General features: G+C 38.9%; 2 protein-coding genes across 2 annotated transcripts; one reads left to right on the forward strand and one right to left on the reverse strand.

The window, feature by feature from the left end:
* The first annotated feature begins 243 nt into the window (after positions 1-243).
* Positions 244-6875, forward strand: LOC140340986 (fish-egg lectin-like). Its single transcript, XM_072426470.1, has 5 exons — positions 244-299; positions 1663-1890; positions 3192-3525; positions 4044-4221; positions 6583-6875. The coding sequence occupies exons 1-4, from the start codon at positions 251-253 to the stop codon at positions 4216-4218; spliced, it is 786 nt and encodes a 261-aa protein (XP_072282571.1). The 5' UTR covers positions 244-250; the 3' UTR covers positions 4219-4221; positions 6583-6875.
* An 828-nt stretch (positions 6876-7703) lies between these two features.
* LOC140340925 (fish-egg lectin-like) lies at positions 7704-11682 on the reverse strand. The gene is made up of 4 exons (XM_072426377.1): positions 11613-11682; positions 10025-10252; positions 8916-9249; positions 7704-8077 (listed from the first exon to the last, which is right to left on the reverse strand). Exons 1-4 carry the CDS (start codon positions 11665-11667, stop codon positions 7930-7932), a joined length of 765 nt encoding a protein of 254 aa, XP_072282478.1. The 5' UTR covers positions 11668-11682; the 3' UTR covers positions 7704-7929.
* Between the last annotated feature and the right edge of the window lie 8405 nt (positions 11683-20087).

A 20087-nucleotide genomic window follows, 5' to 3' on the forward strand; every position in this document is an offset into this window, starting at 1 on the left:
ATTTGCAGAACATTCCACATAAATATGTGTCGGCTTATTTATTGCAACATGAGTGCATAACAGTGTCAAGGCAGCCAGATGGAAGAGCATAAATATTTTCATGTCAGAAATTCAATTAAAATATTTGATTATTATCTTATCAGTTCCCTTTGAAAACGTCCTTCTTTTTTTTTTTTCAAGGACAAGGCCATGTTTTTTTATAAATACAGAAGAGTCCTATGTACCTCTCTATCCCGGGTTTGCAGTCACAATGCGGTCTCTTCTCGGTCTGATGCTGCTGTGTACAGGAATCAGTGCAGGTAATGTTATTCTTTGTTAATTCTCTATATCTATAAGCCAATGATGAGCTTCTAAAATGGCATAAAACAGACATAAATATGTTTGTATAATAGGATTTAAAAGTATTATAATGGACCTGATTTATTAAAGCTCTCCAAGACCGGAGAAATGGACTATTATGGAACAACTGGAGTGAACCAGCAAACCTGGAATGGATATCTTAAAAATATTTGCTGTTAATTGGCAAATGTTTTCAATTGTGGACTAGATCCGTTCCTCAGTTTTGGAGAACTGTGCTAATCAGGTATTTACACATGTATTATTAAAAACATTAGAGCTCCTTTTCACTGGCCCAATCCTTTACGTAAAACTGCAATAAAAATTTAATTGATGGTGCTACAAAATAATAAATCACAAATTACTTCCACATTTAAGAGTTTTAGGTTGTTCGAAGGGTAAGGCTATCCTAAAGTGAAATTTTAGATTTTGGAATAGAGCAACCCTTCTCAACTCTTGAAATAACTTTCAGATCTTCTGGAACCCCTACTAAAACCTTATTTTTGTGGGGTCAAGGGGGAAGAAAGCCTCTTAAATTGGTGACCAGTGGAAAGAATACTCCCCTACAGTGGTGGCCAGAATGACACCTAAGAACATTGTGTGATTCATGTACCTAGCTCCACCAAATGGTGTTGGCCCCAAAACTATGCAGACATCATCAAATGGGTATTCAATCATCTAAAGTTTGAGGAACCTCTAGCAATCTCTGGAGGAACCTTGGTAGAGGATGCCTGGTTAAACCATGTGCCAATAGCTTCACTGGGATACTTTCTACTCAAAGTTTGTGTGTTCTTCCCATGTTTGTGGGAAGACTTAGATTTTTTCCACATCCCTGGTAGCTAAATTGGTTCCTCACCCTATATTGACCTTAAACTATGGAATAGAATAGAGTATGACTATGGTCATACTTTGTTATATGTCAATGAATTCCAAACATAGAATAATATTAAGGCCAAATATAGGGACCTTTAAGGCTTCAACATATTCAACTTACATACAAATGATTATATAAATATATACTTTTTATTCAATATTTCATAAATACGTCAAATATATATTTAAAATGCATAGAAACATTGCTATCTCAAAGCGAGATTCACGCACATACAAAGTTGATGTTCTCAATGTTACTCGACCCGTTTCACAGATCAAGTCAGCTTCTTCAGGATACATTGCACCTATAGACAAACCATATTTCACAGCATTAACTGTAGTTTCTTCAGAAAGCTTACCTGCTTAAAATTCCCATACCATAGGTTTTTGATCATTTCTTGATGTACAATGTTTAAACTAAGCACTGAGATCAGATCTGTTTGTTCTTGAAAGACTTTGGCTGCACGTTAGTCCCGGGGAAGCTGAAGCAGATCGATGCTGGAGCCGGTAAAGTATATGGTGTGAATGATAAAGAAGAGATTTTCCACTGGGTGGAAGGTACCTGGGAGAAGATTCCTGGACAACTCATTCATGTTTCTGCTGGACCTGCCGGAGTTTGGGGAGTTAGCAGAGCCAACCAACTCTACAAGTTACATAACAATAGCTGGATGGCTGTAGCAGGTACAAAACGAACGTTGCATTGTCTGATGATCAGGTGTGGTTACTGAGATGGTGTTTTACTTTTGCAAATTATTTCTTTCATTTATTATGAAAATTTATAGGCAGGATTCTTTTTTTACGAAATTTTTAATTTTTTGATAACCTTGTATATATTATGGGTTGTATTTATTATTTTATTCAATTTTAGACTTTTAACTTTTCAGGGAATGTTTGAAGCAATGTCTGATTCCCTGTTTTATAAATAGATCTCTTTGTCTCTCATCTTTTATGATCTATATATAGATTATGAATTATTTTTAACTTTTTATTGTGCCAGGACATTGTTGAACATTGCATGACAATAATACTTGTTTATCATTTGTATCAGTCATATTATGATATGGGTGATATTAGGTGAGTGCTGATGAAATTATTGTCTTTTTAGTGATATTTAGGGAAACACGTATTATTTGTATTAGTGTTCAGGGCTATCATATTTTTTTTTATTTTATACGTCCAACCTCCAAAACACTTTGTAAAGTTGAAACCAAGACCATTATTTGCATTAACTACTATCCAATCGTTTATTGGATATACATTCAGTATCATTCTTCTTTGTTATTATTATTATTATTATTAATAATAATAAACAGGATTTATATATCGCCAACATATTACGCAGCGCTGTACATTAAATAGGGATTGCAAATGACAGACTAATACAGACCGTGATACAGAAGGAAAGAACCCTGCCCCGAAGAGCTTACAATCTAGTAAGTGGGGGAATTTCACACACAATAGGATGGGAGATATGGAGTGATGGGAAGTAGTGGTGGTTTCAAAAAACAGAAGAAGACGGGTAGGCAAGTTTAAAAAAATGGGTTTTGAGCGCTCTTTTAAATGAGCAGAAAGTAGGAGCAAGCCGAATAGGACGAGGAAGACCATTCCAGAGAGTCGGGGCAGCTCTAGAGAAGTCTTGTATCCGTGCGTGTGATGAGGTTATGAGTAAGGAAGTCATTAGTAGGTCATTGGAGGAGCGGAGAGAGCGGCAGGGGGAGTATTTTTTAACCATGTCAGAAATGTAACTAGGACAAGAACTGTGTAGGGATTAGAAGGCAAAGCACAGGAGCTTAAATTTGATTCTAAGGTGAAATGGAAGCCAATGGAGAGAACTACAAAGAGATGCAGCAGAAGAGGAGCAGAGGGAAGGATGGATGAGCCTGGCAGCAGCATTCATAATAGATTGTAGAGGAGAGAGTCGGGTTAGTGGTTGTTAAGTGTTTCCCTACTTAACAAGCTGACAATTTTTTTCCAATCTACAGGACAACTAATGCAGGTGGACGCGGGAGGTATTCGGTTCCTGGGTGGCGTGAATTCTAAAGAAAACATACTTTGCCTAAGACAGAGCTGCACTCTCTCCAACTCTTCAGTAGTGACCTTCACAACATTGGACGGTGGGCTTAATTATTACAGCTGTGGACCTCTGGGCTGCTGGGGAGTGAACAGAGGCAAAAGCGTCTATTACCGCCACAATGTCAAACCCACAGCCTGCCAGGGAAGTCATTGGCAGCAGGTTTCTGGCAGTTTGGAAATGTTGGAAGTTGGCACGGATGGTTCTGTGTTTGGTATCAACGCTGTGGGTGAGGTTTACAAAAGGTAATTCTCCCTTGCACGTCGCTCATTTATGTTGTTGCTGCATATGAACGTTTGCTGTTGTGAAACTCTAGTGAGTTTTAAAACATTTTATGTTTTTAACCACCTACCAATACCACCACCATTGTATAATAAGGATTTAATGCATGTTTATTCCAAAGGTCATAAAAATGTAATAAATTGTTTGACTTTTGGTGCGGGTTTGCTCTGCATATTTTCACGTTACGGCAACGGCTCCAGGAACTCCGATAGTATTGATTTCCAAAGTAGGCTCAAATTTGCTGAAATACAAGTGGCTGGAATTAGGCTGTCCTGTGTTAATAAAATAAATGAAAAAAAAAGTAAAGTCTCTTTTTTCATAGTAGATGATAGTGAACATTTAGTTTTCCAACTCATGCCAAAACAGCTAGACTCTGGTCAATCTATGGGTACAAATCTCACTTTCCTCCACCACCCTCCAGCTCTATGTATAGTTAAGTCATATGGAAAATATAACTAATAGGAAATTCTCTCTGTTGCAGGGACGGTATCACTGAGAGCAACCCCATCGGAACATCATGGATCTATCAGGACTTTTGTAGTTCTTTTAACCACGTTACATATGATGACGGCATTTTGTGGCTTCTTAATCAACACGGAGAAATCTATAGATGTTCAGACACCAAATTTCATAATAATAATAACGATGAATTATAAAATGTAAGGATGTGGGCATAGGTGAATGTGTGAGATAATAGTTTTTCCTTTAAGTGAACATATTGCTAGCTTTATTATCAGTTCAGTGTAGAGTTCTTGAATTTGTATAAAATTTGTAGATTTATTAAAGCTCTCCAAGATTGAGGACCCAGTTACGAACTCTGTCCATGTCCCAGCCTACCCAAAGTGTCTGTATGTCCTGATGATAAACTTTTTTTATTGGATCACATTTGATCTGGATGCATTTTGTAATATCTGTCCAAAAAAAAGCATTTTTTACAGTTCACTCTTGCATCCCTAAGCCCCCATATTGGGACAAAGGTGAAAGAGAATACTTTATAATGACAGCTCCCAGTCTGCCAGAGCTGCTGACATCACATCCAAAATGGTGGAACTCAGCAACAGTCTTGAGGCTTTTAGAGTCTGAACTTCAGACTCAACTCCACCCCACCCCTGTTATTATTGGAGTAGCCCAACACTTTTAGGGCTTTCCATGGCTTGTCCCTTTCAGCACAGCTGTTGCCTCGTTCTTGCAACCAAACACTGGTGTGGATGGGTCCTAAACGTTGGTGGACATAGCCAACAATAGGTCCCTGTACAGAAATGACTTGAGGGGTCCCTGTAGGCTGAGAAGGGTCTGGGGCCCTCGTGCAGTGAAACATATTGCACCTCCCTAAGTCTGCCCCTGGTCCTGAAGGGTCCTTCAAAACTGCTGGAGGTTGAGCTTTGTATTTTCTGTACACAACTCTGATTTTTTTATGGAGCTGCAAACAATTCTTTATGTCTAGAGGAAGCTTTATTGTAGGGAGGAAGTTGAAATGTTCTTGTCACCCCAGACAGGAATGTGTCAGGGATCTCTAAAAGACTGATGTGCCCTGTCTGCCCCATGATTGTCACAAGGTGGGCCTAGTCGCCCCCTACTGGGATCACAGAGCAGAAGGTGACAAAGGTGAACATTCGTGAGCAGAAAGTGCAGGAAATTACATGTCTTAGCTTCAGCAATCATTGAGATCTTTTTAAATGTTAAACAGTACTCACCCATAACCACCTTAAAAAATTTTAGGTAAAAGCAGAGAAAAATCTAAGATTTAATGCTTCTCTGTACAGATTTTCATTTGAATTGGTTAATACCCTTTGCATTGCACTTTTGAAACTGAATTCACCAGATGATGTCACCCAACTGCAGACTCAAATAGTACAAAGATGTAACAGCTCTGCTGCTCAAAGCAGACCCATCACCAACATTTTTTCTTTACATAAAAGGAAAGATAACTCTTACTGCCGTGTAAAGAATGAATGGGAGAGAAGAGCCCCCTGGGATAAACGTCCCGTATCCCAGAAGGCTTCTGATTGGGCCTTTATTTCATGTTTCGTTATCACATGTCATAGTGAAATATAAATTGTAGTCATTATCCTGTAGATGATCAATTTGCACACGTGGATGCACAACGGGTTCCCATCGCAATGCCTTGTTTTTCAATTGTCAAGCAGGTATTGAACAAAAAAATGTTCTTATTATGGATGAAAACCAACAATTTAAAAAAGAAAGTCATCACGTGTTTGCCAAATAAACTTTCAACTGCCGCTATGCCCTTTGCTATGACTGATTGATGAGTATAGAGTCTATGGCTACTAGCCATGCATTGGAAAGAATGGTAATAGCTTCTAAAATTCCTAACAATTTCATTGTGTCTTTTAAGTATGATGGAAGACCAATAACAAAAGACCTTATATATTAATCTATCAAGTAATTTGCGTGTTCAGTAAATTAACTTAGCCCAGAAACTTTAGGTGGATTTATTGAGTATATATTGTTTCAAGTCCTTGTCAATAACCACATTGTCGTAGGCCTCTTGTATTAAGTTAATAAAATCTTGTTCAATTTGTGTAATACAGGACATTGGAATGTTTTGGTACCATGTATCATTAGTCAATGATATCATTAGTCATCATGTGCTAACACATTTCCTCATAATAACCATGTTGCCTCCCTTATACCTTTTTTATAACCAAATCTGGATTATTTATCAATTCCCATAGAGCCAATGTTTGTTTAGGAGTAATATTAGATTTAGTCCTACCTTGACCATTCAATTCCTTGATTTCTTTACTCACTTGTTCCACAAAGCTGGTAACATTGGGATTAATATTTAACACATGATTTATAGTAGATTTCTTCCTCAATTTTGGAAAAGAAGGTATAACCCGTGGGAAAGTTATTAAATTTTCTTCACATGTGTTCTGAGCAGAAGCAAAATTATATCTAGCTGTTCTTCACATGTTATTTTCATATGATAAACGTATATGATCTTTAAGAATTTTAAAATTGGTGTCCTTGGTCACCTTTGTGTGTTCCACTTCTAGGAACAATCCAGCATGAATGGTTGGTGCCACTGTAGATGGGCACAGCAGGTGTTCATCGGAACCAAGCACAAGAATGGTGGAAACAGAAGTGTGAAAACCATGGAAATCAGCGCAGAGAAAGTGGGAACTCCTTCTATTGGGCACCACAGGGTGCAGGATCAGGAACTCAGTGCTGTTTTTCTGATTTGTTATATTGGTGTTTTGTATAGTTTTGTTATAGTTTTTCATTTTTATTACTTTTTGCTCATTTTGGTTAATAAAGTTTTATTATACTTTCTAAAATGCAAAAATAAGTGGATCTGTGATTCTGTCTTGAACACTCCTAGTTAATTAGGACCCCAGTATTAATGTAATTGTGCATTCACCTTCCTGAGTTTTTGGCTATCTGTATGGGTCACATTCTTCCCAATGGCTAGCAATGTAGGAGAAATTTTCCTTACTGGTCACCGCATAATGTATTGTGAGTTGTGGATATAGTAATATAAAAAAAAAAGTCTAAAAATACTGGTCTATAATATTAATTTCCCTTTGAACTAATATTATTATTGTTTGCACAGTCGTTACTGTAAAGACAGAAACTTTTATGTTCTGGTTAATTAAAAGCTGTGATTTTATCTCATAGTTCTAAGTCCTTCTAATGAAAGGAATTTGATTGTTTAAACACCACAATCTTCATGTCTGTATCATATTTTTTGGCACTCCCCCCATAATTACAGATTTAAAAAAAATGTTCCAGAACCTGTCCATCCACTTTGGTTCAATTATATAACTCACAGAAAAAAATTTATGGTCATAATAAATTTGTACAACTTTTATTTTTATTGGCTTAGGTACTTTTTCCTGGTACTTCAATTGTTGAGAGTGTCTAAGTATGGCTCTGTAGTCCAATGGATATTGAAGTTAGACCCAACACACCCAGTAATTACCAATTACCATCGGCCCGGGTTAGACATGGCCTCATTCCTTTTTTTTGCCCAGGCAGTTTATATTTACTATTGTCACATAGTAATAAAAAGAACAGCAGCTGCTGGGTTACTTTGGGGTTACTGATATTTGCAAGGCAATTCACGTGTTTAGCAGGATTTCTTTGACACTAACAAATAACACCGTTTTATAGATAATAAGTTTATTTCCCTTGAAATATTTTTGAAACATGCATGTAATAGGCTGAAAATCATAGCTATTAAAAGCTGCCTATAGTGGCAGTGCAAAATATTGCAGAAATACAATCATACCTGCACACCAATCAACCGTGATGAATAGATGGATAGGGCAATTCTTGTACTCATCTATGCTCGGAACACACTATAGATTGATCAGGTTTGTCTTGTGTTATGATCAGGTCATTTACTTGTCATCTGCACATCGATAGATGTCACCAGATGGGCTGATAAGCCACAGATAGCCATTGTCGTATGTGACGTGCTTGAAAGTAGCACAGAAGTCCAATTGGATCCAGGTTGTTCCAGTAGGGGTTTTGGCACTGATTCCATCCCTAAAAAAAGAACATTTATCACTCATTCAACATAAAATACTAGGGGCATGTCCGGCCGGCTCTTAAGATGCGCTTAACTGGGGTCCTGGATCCATACTTACCCTTGAAAATATGACTAGACAGAAGAAGGGGAAGACGGAGCCTCAGAAACTTTCCTACTATTTCAGACCGCAACCCCTTCCGGCCACTTCACCTGCGCATTCAGCTAGTGAATCCTCTCCACGATATGGGCGTAAGGGAAGATCGGTGAGCAGTATGGATGAGTCTTCCCGCCATACTGCTTCACCTGAACCACCATCTCCGTCTCCGCAGGATGAGGTATTTCACACCCCGGATTCCGCAGCAGGTGAGGCCAGGGATGCTGCCCTAATAACAGGCCCGATTGTGAAGATAGAATTGGAGCGCTTTCAATTGGGAGATACAGTGCTGTCCCCGGTGACACTGAAAGAGATGCTACTGTCTTTGAGACATTCTATACAACATACTAAAAAAAAACCTTTCCATTAGAATCATTTTGTGGAATACCAGCCATCATAACAATTCAATAACCCATTGGCATTACTAGGATAAGCATTCCAGACTGACCAGTAATGGTTGATGAATAAAAGTGATGGATTCTTAAGGTGACACTTAATGTAAAGGCTGAAAAAGTAAAATCTCAGTTGAATAACGACAGCAAAAAAGTCTAGATCTGCTAACCTTATTGTAATCTTTCACACTGGTTGCTGAATGATAAGCAGTACACTTGTCTAAATGGTGTATCTTCAACATTCTCTATTAACACTTCTCCACAAAAGAAACATTTATTTATACATTTATATAAAAGTGTAAAAAATACCTTCTGTACACGTCGCCTGCTGAGCTGACGCCATACACTGAACCATCTGTGCCAACCTCTATCATCGTCAATTGGCCTGCAATCTGCTGCCATTGGGTTCCCTGGCAGGCTGTTGGGTTGACATTGTGGCGGAAGTAAATATTGTTGGCGCTGTTCACTCCCCAGCAGCCTATTGGCCCACAGCTGTAATATTTCAGTGCCCCTTCAAGTGGGGTGAAGGATACAGCAGAAGATCTTGAAACTGTGCAACTTTGTCTCAAGCAGAAGATGTTGTCTTGTGCATTCACCCCACCCAAGAACTTATCACCACCGGCATCGACCTGCTTCAAGAGCCCTGTTGAAGAAATGTAAAACAATGCATTGACCCAATATATTAAATGTAATACAGAAAGAAGATGAAATAAATAGTTAGATGCAATTGAACCTTCCTATGTAGTGACACAAACGGCCACATCTCATTGGTGCCTACAACAGATGCCGCGCCTCTTCAAGTCCAATGACATGTCCCACCAGACAGGGGCAGCATATGTTGCCATAGCAGAGCAGCAATATTAAGAAAAGGGTCCATGACTTTCCAGTACAGTATCTAGTGCATCAAGCTTTGACTTCCTAAAGGGAAAGTGGGACAGGAGCTCTTGATTCTACTCACAAGTTAGGTTTTACCTTAAAGTAGTATGGCCTCCCATTAAAAAAAAAATATTTGTGGAAGCCCTAAATTTTAGCTAGATTTGCACTTACAATTTTCCTTTTAACCCCCTGAAAAATCCTTCCTGTGATGAGCTGACAACAATGCTGCACTGCTCCGGAATTCAGGGCAGAGTCGCCACTTTCATGTAAGCTGTGCCAGCTTGCGCTAAATTTTGAGATGAGTTGCAGAGGACATGCCAACATTTTCCCAAGCCTTTACCTTGTCAATCAGCACCTGACCACGGCTTTCTCTTTTTTTGTGGTTTCTGCTGGTGGAGGAATGTATGATACAGAAAAGAAGGAGGATTTGTGCATCACATAGTAACCCAAAGTCTAGAGTTGTACTTTGAATGTATAAGTGCAACTCCAGTTTCCAGCCCAATGGAGAAACTTCTTGTAATGACATATTCGGGTTTTTGTACCTGATACAGACATCCAGCCATTGTCCTGAAACTTATAGATGTTGTTGGCCCTGTTCACACCCCAAACTCCAGCAGGTCCCACAGAAACATGGATCAGCTTTCCAGGGACTTGTTTCCAGTTGTTGTTGACCCAGTGGTAGATGTTTTCATCATCACTCACACCGTAAACTTCACTGGCTCCGGCATCAATCTGTTTAAGTTTTCCTGGGATTATTTGACACTGAAAATCTAAAATATAGGAATAATAATAGAACAGATGGACAAAACGGTGGCTCAGTGGTTCAAAACTAATAGAGGTCCAGATTGTTTCTATGGGTTTCCTCCCATATGCCCAAAATCATATATGTAGGTTAATTGGCTTCCCTTCAAATTAGCTTCCCTTCAAACATTTTATAAATAATGTTATACAGTAAAAGAAATATATTCCATCACCTGCAAAATGGGTTTTATATATCCCTTGCATTGTAATCTAAATTCTAAAACAAAATTCTTTTATAGATCTCTTTCTAACCCTTTTTCACATTTTCCCTTTTTCTTTCTATTCCTGCCTCCATCTCTCTCTTTTCACTCTTCCTCCCCCATCTTTCTTCCCATCCCTTTTCCCTCTTATTTAGCATTGTCTTTATATTACGGTATATATTTGTTATAGATGTAAAGGAATTTGTTCAATCTAAAGAGAGTATACAGTGCTTTGTATGGTGAATGACCAGCCTTAAGCTGCGTACACACTTCCAATTTTTATCGTTGGAAATGAACGACGAACGAACAACGAACGACCGATTGGCCAAAAATCGTTCTTAAAAAAAGTAACCAACGATGCCGACGAAAGAGGATAGTCGTTGGAAATGAACGACCGGACCAGCGGATCGGATTGGACGAAGATCGTTGACCATCTATCTTGTGTACGGTCGTTCAGTGATCGTCCATGGTCTGAGCATGCACGGTGAACGAACGTTCGCTCACTTCCTGTGGTGCATGTCACTTCCTGTATCTTTCAAACGATTGCATCTATCGTGTGTACAATATCTTTGAACGATCGTGTCGTTATCTGTATGTACAGGATCGGTGCCATACGATCGTTCGCACATATCGTGCAGGATCGTTCGTCGTTCGTTTACCAACGATAAAAATTGGAAGTGTGTACGCAGCTTTAGGATCTGTCTACCTCTGTGTATGGCCTCAGTGTAAACTGTGTAAATGCAAGAACAATCCAAAATAAATCACTGGCTTCTCTGTATTATACAACTCCTCACTCTAGTTTAATTTTTTTCATTTTAAAATAATAATAATAAAATATTATTATTATTATTATTAATAATAATCATAATAATATTAAATTATGTTTACTGTGCAGAATGCAACAAAAGGTAAAAAAACCCATAGTCAGACCTTAATGCACTAACTTCCCTTAGGATATCTCACCCTTGGAAGATGCATAAACCAAATATGCCAGCTGCCCAATACTTCCAAATACAAGCTGCCAGGTAGTGAGCTCTGTTGTGGATTGCTGTCAACCATAGAGGTAATTCTTAAATGTGTCTAACCTCTCTATAAGTTGGAATTTACTGGGAAGGGGGAGAGGTCTTACCTGCAGAGGCTGAGATTCCTGCACATAGCAGGAGGAGACCCACAGCAAACAACATCTTGGTAGGTAAGGTTGGAGGATGCAGGTGTACGGAGCTGGGGGACGTTCTATATATATGGTGCATGGACTCCACCTGTGATGGGAAGCTGATCAACCATTGGCTGATGGGAGAAATGTAATAAAACAAACATACAGGTGCAGGGTTTTTTTTTTATATTGCAACTTTTTTGTAATACTGATTGCATATATAAATATTTACAGTGGCTTTAGAAAGTATTCACACCACTGTCACTTTGTTTTAATTTTATGTTGCACCTTGGTGTTACAATCTTATAAATTCTTTTGTAATTCTCAGTACTCTACACTATAATTACAAACTAAAAAAAAAATTTTTTTTAATCTATTAAAAAGAAAAAGAAATATCAAATTTACAGAAGTATTCAGACCCTCTTCTTAGTACTTTTTTGGTGATGATGTAACAAGCTCTGCACACCTGGATTCTTTGCAAATCCTCAGATCAGGTTGGATGAGGACCATGGGTGGACAGCTGTTGTCAGATCTGTTCAGAGACGTTCGATTGGGTTCAAGTCAGGGTTCTGGTTGGACCACTTTTGTTTATATTATTCACAAATAAATATGTACAAATTGGCACACCTGTGAAGAATATGATATGTTTGCTATTATATTTCTGTTTGCCCTTCATCTTATTGTTATGAGCTCTTCCCAACTTTAGGCTTTTGGAGGATTACAGTATATAGAGATAATCCTATAATCAGTACTGAAAAAGTCTGAATTGATCCAAACAGAAAACTTTCACACATCATGTACACAAGGTATGGTGTAATGGCCATGTAATGGTCCCAAATGTTTCTATTTATGGGCATTGGTCTTTTTTAGACCCAGATTCCTTGGACCCTATTTCCTCCAAATCTGTTCCTCTTTAGCCGTGGCAGATAGATCTTTAGGAATACATTTACTATTACTTAAAGCGGACCTAAACTCCGAATTTTCACTTTACATAAAAGGGTAAATATAATGCTATATGCTATATATAATATATCATAGATATAATTTATGAATTGGAAATGCTTTTTACATAATTTGCCAGTGGAAAGGATGCCTCTCCATGAATGCTATAATTAAAGTCAGCTAAAAAGGTCTCTTGATTTCAAGGAGGTGGCTCTTCCACGTGGCCTTGGATATGAAGGCATCACCTTATGGGAGGTAAATCAGCCAACAGATGTTCTATGGTAAAGTCCACCCTGAAAAAAAATATTTCAACTGAACATGTAGACCTAGCATCATATCTAATATTCATATTACCAACATGCAAAATGACTAGGGGTTACAAGAACCAGGCTGAGCAGTAGACAAAATGGAGCAACCTTTGGTACTAAAGAAAGGAAGGAAAGCAAAAATGGCACCCAAATGAAACTATGAAGCCCAACTGAAGTTAAAAAAAATGTATTGTAGTGCGCCTGGGCACACGAACCATAGCCAACTCCAAGAATCCTTTTATCAAGCTTTATTGTCATCAAAAAACAAGGCAAAGGTAATTTGCAGATGATCAGTCCGATAAGCGTGGTACAGAAGAATAAGGCAAAGGCAGGTCAGAAACAATCTGAGGTCAGGGCAGGCAGCGGGCAAGAGTAGTCAAACAAGGTCAGGGCAGGTGGAGTTCAGGCAGAATCAGATATCAGACCGGGTCGGTATTGGTAATGACACAACAGGTTAATATGAACCAACACACAGAGAATGCACCCAAGCACACTGTACACACAGAGGCTTATAGCGGACAATGGTGTTCAAGACAGGTTCTCCTTAAATGGCCAGCGTGCCCAATGACCTTGCGCCACCTGGTGCCATTTGATTGGAGGATGACTGAATCCCCTGCAGGGAATTCAAACTAACCAGGTCTCTCCCCCCGCGGCGATGCATTTTAGTGCATCAATGTTTCATGTAAAGGATACAATGAGTTGTACTAAATTGTTGGTTTAAGGTTGATCATATTATCCAACGCGTTTCACAGAAATGCTTCCTCGGGGATGTAGGACCATAAGTGTCAGAAAACTCACAAAGCAGGTCAGAACATGGGTTAGGTGCATTTTGATCAGATAGTATTAGATATCTTTTTTCTGTATTTCAATGGAGCAAGCATTCCAAAGAAGGGAGCCACGAAAGGCTAGTAGGGCATTTTTTCATATCCCCAATGTAAGATCATCAAATGAAAGGGATTAATTGGATACACATGTAGTCATTGGTGTATAGGAAAATATGTATTTCTAAGGTTGCAGAAAGGTTTCAGGCTTTAGGACTGTAGGCCCCCAGTTTTACCAATTGGAGGCTTTCTTTTATGATTGATTGATTTATATATATATATAACCAAGGAAACGTTGATGAATGAAGTAGAGATGTAATGATGTAATTTAAGAATTAGGAGGCTTTTTTATGCTTATTTTAGTTTTTTATTATCTTACTATTGTTGCAATCTAAGTTGCCTGATAGCCGGGGTCCCTTTGGCCTTGCTCGCCCAGGGTTCATATCTTGGGTTTCCATGAGCAGCCAGACACCTCCCATGGCCTGGGACACTTTATTACTCTTTTATGATGCCGGAGGAGGAAGAAAACCTACAGGTATCTCTAGGCGAAGCAGGAACCTACAAGAGCTAATACTGAGACTGTCATGGACTGTTTGATCAATATATTATTCATCAACTAGAAGTCGTAAAAGCTCCTTCTACCTGGCATTGGCTTACAGAAAATTGCAGTATGGCATTGACAATACAAAGCCAAGACCTGGACAGCAGGCCATATATGTATGCTCGAATATTTCCAGGACACTATATATGGGTCCTCCAACATTGGAATTGTAGAAGATGCGGGTCACTAGAAGAGGAATAGGCTTATACTACAAGCTGGGGATGGCTTCTAGAACCTTTATGACCTACTGTCCAGGTTTTGGCTTGGTATTGTCAATGTAATTCTGCAATTTTCTAGAAGCCAATTTCAGGTTGTAGTATAAGCTATACCACTTCAAGTTACCCGCATCCTCTACAATTCCAATTCTTCTAATACTCTAGTTTACCTGACCTTCAACAACTTCCATAATTTAATTTTAAAAAAGAACTACTGTTATGCTATAAAAACATTTTATGGCCCATCAAGTGAAATGCTAATAATGAATGTTTAAGAAACTGACATGTTTGCAGGACCTGCCCTGAACACTCAGTGGAATACTTAGGCCATGGGTGGATATGCCATACACTGAAATGTCCTCATCCAAGAATAAACAGTTTTCTTTTGTAAGGGACACCTTGTTGTCACATAGCTGTGGTTGATTAAAAGAAATAAATGTGCAGCCTGCTATGTACAGTATATTATCTACCCTACTATCCTTGGCATTGTTATATTCTCAGTTATTGTCCCAGAACAAGCATGCGGCAAGTTAAGCCAAACTGAAGTCAGCAACTTAGAAAGTATTATGGACGTTGGATCAGTAGCATGGTAACCAAACAACTGGCATGACATTGTATAGTTCAGAGTTTCCTGTATTTATAATTTAAAGGATTAATTCACCTCCCAAATAAAACATATCTGACAAAAGAAAAAAAATATGTGTTCAGAATCTGGCTGGAGATGTCTGCTATGGCACTGCACCTCAATTCTGCTTTTTGGAAGCTGGGTACTTCAAACCACCTAACATTGTGGTGCAGCAAACATATCTGTAATATTATAAGCACCCAGATTTCCCTGAATGCAGAAGTGATGAACAGTAAGACTATGCAGAACCCTATCCAACGTAAATATTGTTTTTTACTTTTAACTTTGTTCCAAAAGAAGCAAATCTTGCAATGTCAATTAAAGCTCATTTTTTTCTTGGATAGAGATGGGAAATGTTAATACCCAAATCAGTTTTTTTATTGCTTTATGTATCCTACTGAACAGATGCACGTTCTCTATCAGTCATTGTCCTATTGGAGATTATTTAAGGAATATCCGTTGTTATACTGCTAAAACAAACTATTTACTTTCAAGGAGACCATCCAATGATGCACAAAGAAAATACAATTTTTTCTAGATTTCCTTGCATGAGATTGGATATTCTTTGCAAAGTGAATTTTCATTATAATCACTAAGGTAAGTGAAGTTATCCTTGCAAGGTGATAATTAACCTTGGTAAGCCATTACCTTAAACTTGTCTTGTAAATCAGCCTCACTGTGTTCAGCGGTAAAGATTTAGACAACCAATATTGGATGTGGATCAGATTTGTATATCAAACTTCCAGAAGCTGGTGAAATGGATAAATTATGCTGCTTACGTGTATAACCAATTCAGGGTGTTTTGGGCACTGATGGTATTTAGACATTTCCAATAGAGAGTACTGATAATGCTACAGAATATGAAGACATTAAAACAAATGTGCACTTCTAACCTTATGGCAACAATTTGGGGAAGACTCCAGCATGTGTTAGGAGATGCTTATTTGTCCAGCGATCCCATGCTGTGTGCTTTTCCAGTATCAAACACAGTCCAGCAATGTCATTGGCCGCAGCAAGGAGAACAAAGAAATAGCCGTATCTCCTGCTTCCTTTTAGCCGTGGAGCCTGGGATATACTATCTCGGCATCCCCTGCACACCCTGTCACTTCCTGCATTGTTCAAACAATGGAATCTAGTGTGTGCACATGACCAGGGTAGCTCGGACCTTCTAGCCCATCTCTTATAAACACCATTGTCATAACTACCCCTACTTCCAAACCTCCCCCTGCTTACCAGCCACTTCCCCCCATTAAATACCCCAACACAAAATCTTGGATTTTAAATTGGCTGGCAAGCAGCCGTTTATTTAAAACACTAATAAATAAAGTTAACTTTCCAAACAATTAACAAACAAATATCCAAATAAAATAAATGCCAAATAAAATTACATTTTACACTTTGATAAGCATACATTAACATAAATTAACACAACACTCCCTTATTAATATAATTATTATTATTAAAACAGGATTATATAATGTTAACATATTACATTGAATATAGCTTAATGAACCAACAACTTAATTCCCCTTTTAATAATACATAACCATTACAACAGTATCCATAGTGTTATCAAACTCCCACTCTCAACTCTACCTAACCATAAGAGGGAGGGTGGGTGGGAAACTTTTTCTTTCCAAAAGAGGGCCTCTCACTATCATCCAGCCCTTTTTAACGTCTCCCATTCCTAATCTCCTCCTACCCCACGCTGTATACCAGCCCAGCCCCTTCTAGCAACACTACCTTTTTCTTAACCCCTTACAAGCTCGGGGCTAGGGCTAGCACCCGGTCATGTAGGCCCTGCGCCTAATTCTTACGGCTACGGGCCTCTCTTTATTGGTGGATTATATTTGAACGATCGTATCATTACAGCATGTACAGAATCGTGCACTATACGATCGTTAAATATATTTGTGAATAATTGTTGATCAGTCGTTAATCGTTCGTTTTCTAATGACAACTATTGCACCTGTGTACGTAGCCTTACTGTTGCTGACCCCGTGAGTGTATGCAGCCTGGATTGACCTTTTGCCTGTGAGCCCGTCTCTGCTTTGTGTCTTGCCCTTGTATACCTTTTCTGGTGAACTGATTACCTGTGAATGACCTCTGCTCTGTATTCTGAACATATCTCTGTTGGAATCTTGTTACTACATTATTTGGGGACTCCTTGTCCTCCAGATGCCATCCCTTGCGCACAGAAGTTTTGAGCAACTGTGTGCTGGGAAGGTGCAATTAGCTTCCCAAGGCTGAGCGGGGGCTTGCTATAAGCAAAGAGTGCAGTGTTAGATTTGGGGATTGGTGAGTACTGGTGCTGGACCCGGGTCTTACAGCATAACTGTGTCCCTGTGCACAAAGCCATCCCCATAAAGAAATGGTTTGGGGTAAAGGAACTGAAGTGTCCTACACAGGGTCCCAACATTAACCCAACTTTTAAGATGAACAAGAATGCTGATTGCAAGCAAGGTCTTTTTGTCAAAAACTAGTACCCCATTCAATAAATGCTATATTTGGTTAAATGGGCACAAATTCCTACAGATACTCTACTAATCTTTTGGAAAGTCTTCCAAAGGAAAAAAGCCTCTTATATCCATAACAGGAAAAGGGGTTGGCAAATGCTGATGGCAATGATATTATATTAGGGTGTCCATTGGTATTATAATTAGGTGTCCAATAAGGGTGATGGTCAGGTGTCCACAAGCTTTGCTGGGTTGAATAATATATCTCCCCAGGTAACTGAGAGTGTAAAATAATGAACATTTGTTTTGGAGATCTGGAACAAGTTTCAAAGCAGCCGATCACCCATTTGAGAAAAAAATACATAAACTGATAAAAGTAGTGTAACAACAAAGTAAAGTAAACATAGTTAGAATTTAGTGCTTGCTCAATTGGCTGTAAAAACATAACAATACAAGATAAACCAAATAGATAGATAAGGTGGAATGGGATAGATAAATTGTAAGATAGCTGTGTGCCATAATGGTGAACGGGTAAACTAGCTAAGGTCAGAAATAGATTATTAAGGGTCCAGTGAACCATGAAAGGCAAATCCAAGAGGCAGGTCAGAAGTACGGTCCAAGCCAACACAGGGTATCCAAGTTCCCAGATTGTGTTAGGCAACCACAGCTTGTCCACCATGCAAAGATACGATATTGAACATGGCCATTTCTTTGTCTGTAGCTGAGGATAGTTTCTGCCTCAAATTCTCCTTCCCCCCTAATCAATACAGGTGGATGGTTGTAACTGCCGTGCTGAAAATGATTCATACTGTAGCTTTCAATATTGGCACATACAGGGAAAGTTATATAGATAATACAACTTTATATGCTGGGAACCCAATAGAGCCCAATGGGAAAATGTCAGCCATTGTTTGCCAAAGTCTACAAATGTGTTCTTACGAATATTGCCTTGTTAACAATGGGTAGCCGTATCGTGATGAGTAAACAACATGGCTATCGCTTCCTTTTGGCAGAATGGATACATAGACAAACATTAAGCAATATATTACAAAATATTATTTTGGAATCTTGGCTTCACTGGATTAAATAAAGTTTACCTCCAGATAGCCAGAAAACTTAGTGTAAATGACCACAAGGATATCAAGGGTTCAATACTTGGAGGGAAAGTTTAGGGAAGAGCAATGGAGGACCAATAGACAAGACATTGGTGGTAAGAATGGAGGGGAGCATTGGTTGGCAGTGGATGAGGGGTAAGTACACAACACAATGCATATCTATAGTATGTGGCCTCAAAGATTTGAACTGTGTCTTAATCCTTGCTATCCTGCTTTCATTCTTTGTTGTATCTCAGCACTGATAAACTGATGAATTATTTTGCAGCCACTTTAGGTCTACATGCACTCCAGTAATGGCCGTATGGCATTTCTCATGGAGGGTTTGCCAATGGTAACAATGAATCAACAAAGACAATCAACTCCATCTCCTTGAAACATTGCTGAAATGATTGGTCTTGTTTTTCTCCATTCTCCTCTTGTAATCCAATCAGACCTCATAAGATGGCAGAGCCCAATATCACAAGGAACAGATGAGAGGTGCAGAAGAAGTTGGCCTTGAGTAATGCCCATTAGGTAAACTTCTACAGACTGAAGCTATTAAAGTAGTCCTATAGAGATCCGGATTACTAAAAGTAAATACCAAGTAATGGTGTGCTTCTGGTGTGCTTGGGTCCTGGATAGTGGTGGATGTGGCAAACTTTGGGCCCCTGTGTAGAAATGACTTGGGGGTCCCTGTAAGCTGAGGCGGGTCAGGGACCCGGTGTAGTGTCAACAATTGCACCTCCCTATGTCTGCCCCAGGTCATGAAAGGTCCTTCAAAACTGCTTGAGATTGAACTTTGTATTTTTTGTACACAGCTCAGAATGTTAATGAAGCTCCAAACAATTCTTTATAGCTGGAGGAAGCTTTTCATTCTGCAGATTGCAGGTAGGAGGTGGAAGTGTTTTTGCACCCCAGGCAGGAATGTGTCAGTGATCTCTATGAGACTGATGTGCCCTGTCTGCCCCATGATCTAGTCGCCCCCTACTGGGATCACAGAGCAAAAGGTGACCGGGGTAACTAGTGGGGGCAGAACGTGCAGGAAATGGCTTAGGTTCAGCAGCCATTGAGATCTTTTTAAATGTTAAAGAGAACCTGTCACCACAAATGCAGCTAACAGCACAGAAAAATCTATTCTAAATTCCAATTTGCAGCAATATTCTTTTTGAATTTTACTTTAGAAAATTACCTTTCCAGATAGTGTCACCAAGCAGCAGACTTAGAGCTTTTGGATGTTTACAGAATGAAAGCTTATACAGGTGAATAAATGCCCAAGGATTAAATATTTGTATAGGAAGTTTTTTTTTTGTTATGTATGGTTTAGTGACGGGGTCAATTTATCACATGAGATTTTAGGATGGCGGGTGAACCATCATTGTTTCCCAAAAA

This window comes from Pyxicephalus adspersus, chromosome 11 (assembly GCF_032062135.1).
Source record: "Pyxicephalus adspersus chromosome 11, UCB_Pads_2.0, whole genome shotgun sequence".
In the NCBI taxonomy this organism is placed as follows: domain Eukaryota; kingdom Metazoa; phylum Chordata; class Amphibia; order Anura; family Pyxicephalidae; genus Pyxicephalus; species Pyxicephalus adspersus.

What these genes read in the sequence shown, in the direction of transcription:
- LOC140340986 (XM_072426470.1), top strand. Translation starts at nt 251, where the DNA reads ATGCGGTCTCTTCTCGGTCTGATGCTGCTGTGTACAGGAATCAGTGCA. An exon ending in GTGTACAGGAATCAGTGCAG is followed by an intron (nt 300 to 1,662) that starts GTAATGTTATTC and finishes TGTTCTTGAAAG; the next exon opens with ACTTTGGCTGCACGTTAGTC. An exon ending in GTGGGTGAGGTTTACAAAAG is followed by an intron (nt 3,526 to 4,043) that starts GTAATTCTCCCT and finishes TCTCTGTTGCAG; the next exon opens with GGACGGTATCACTGAGAGCA.
- LOC140340925 (XM_072426377.1), bottom strand. Translation starts at nt 11,667, where the DNA reads ATGTTGTTTGCTGTGGGTCTCCTCCTGCTATGTGCAGGAATCTCAGCC. An exon ending in AGGAATCTCAGCCTCTGCAG is followed by an intron (nt 10,253 to 11,612) that starts GTAAGACCTCTC and finishes CCTATATTTTAG; the next exon opens with ATTTTCAGTGTCAAATAATC. An exon ending in GCAGGCGACGTGTACAGAAG is followed by an intron (nt 8,078 to 8,915) that starts GTATTTTTTACA and finishes TTCTTTTTTTAG; the next exon opens with GGATGGAATCAGTGCCAAAA.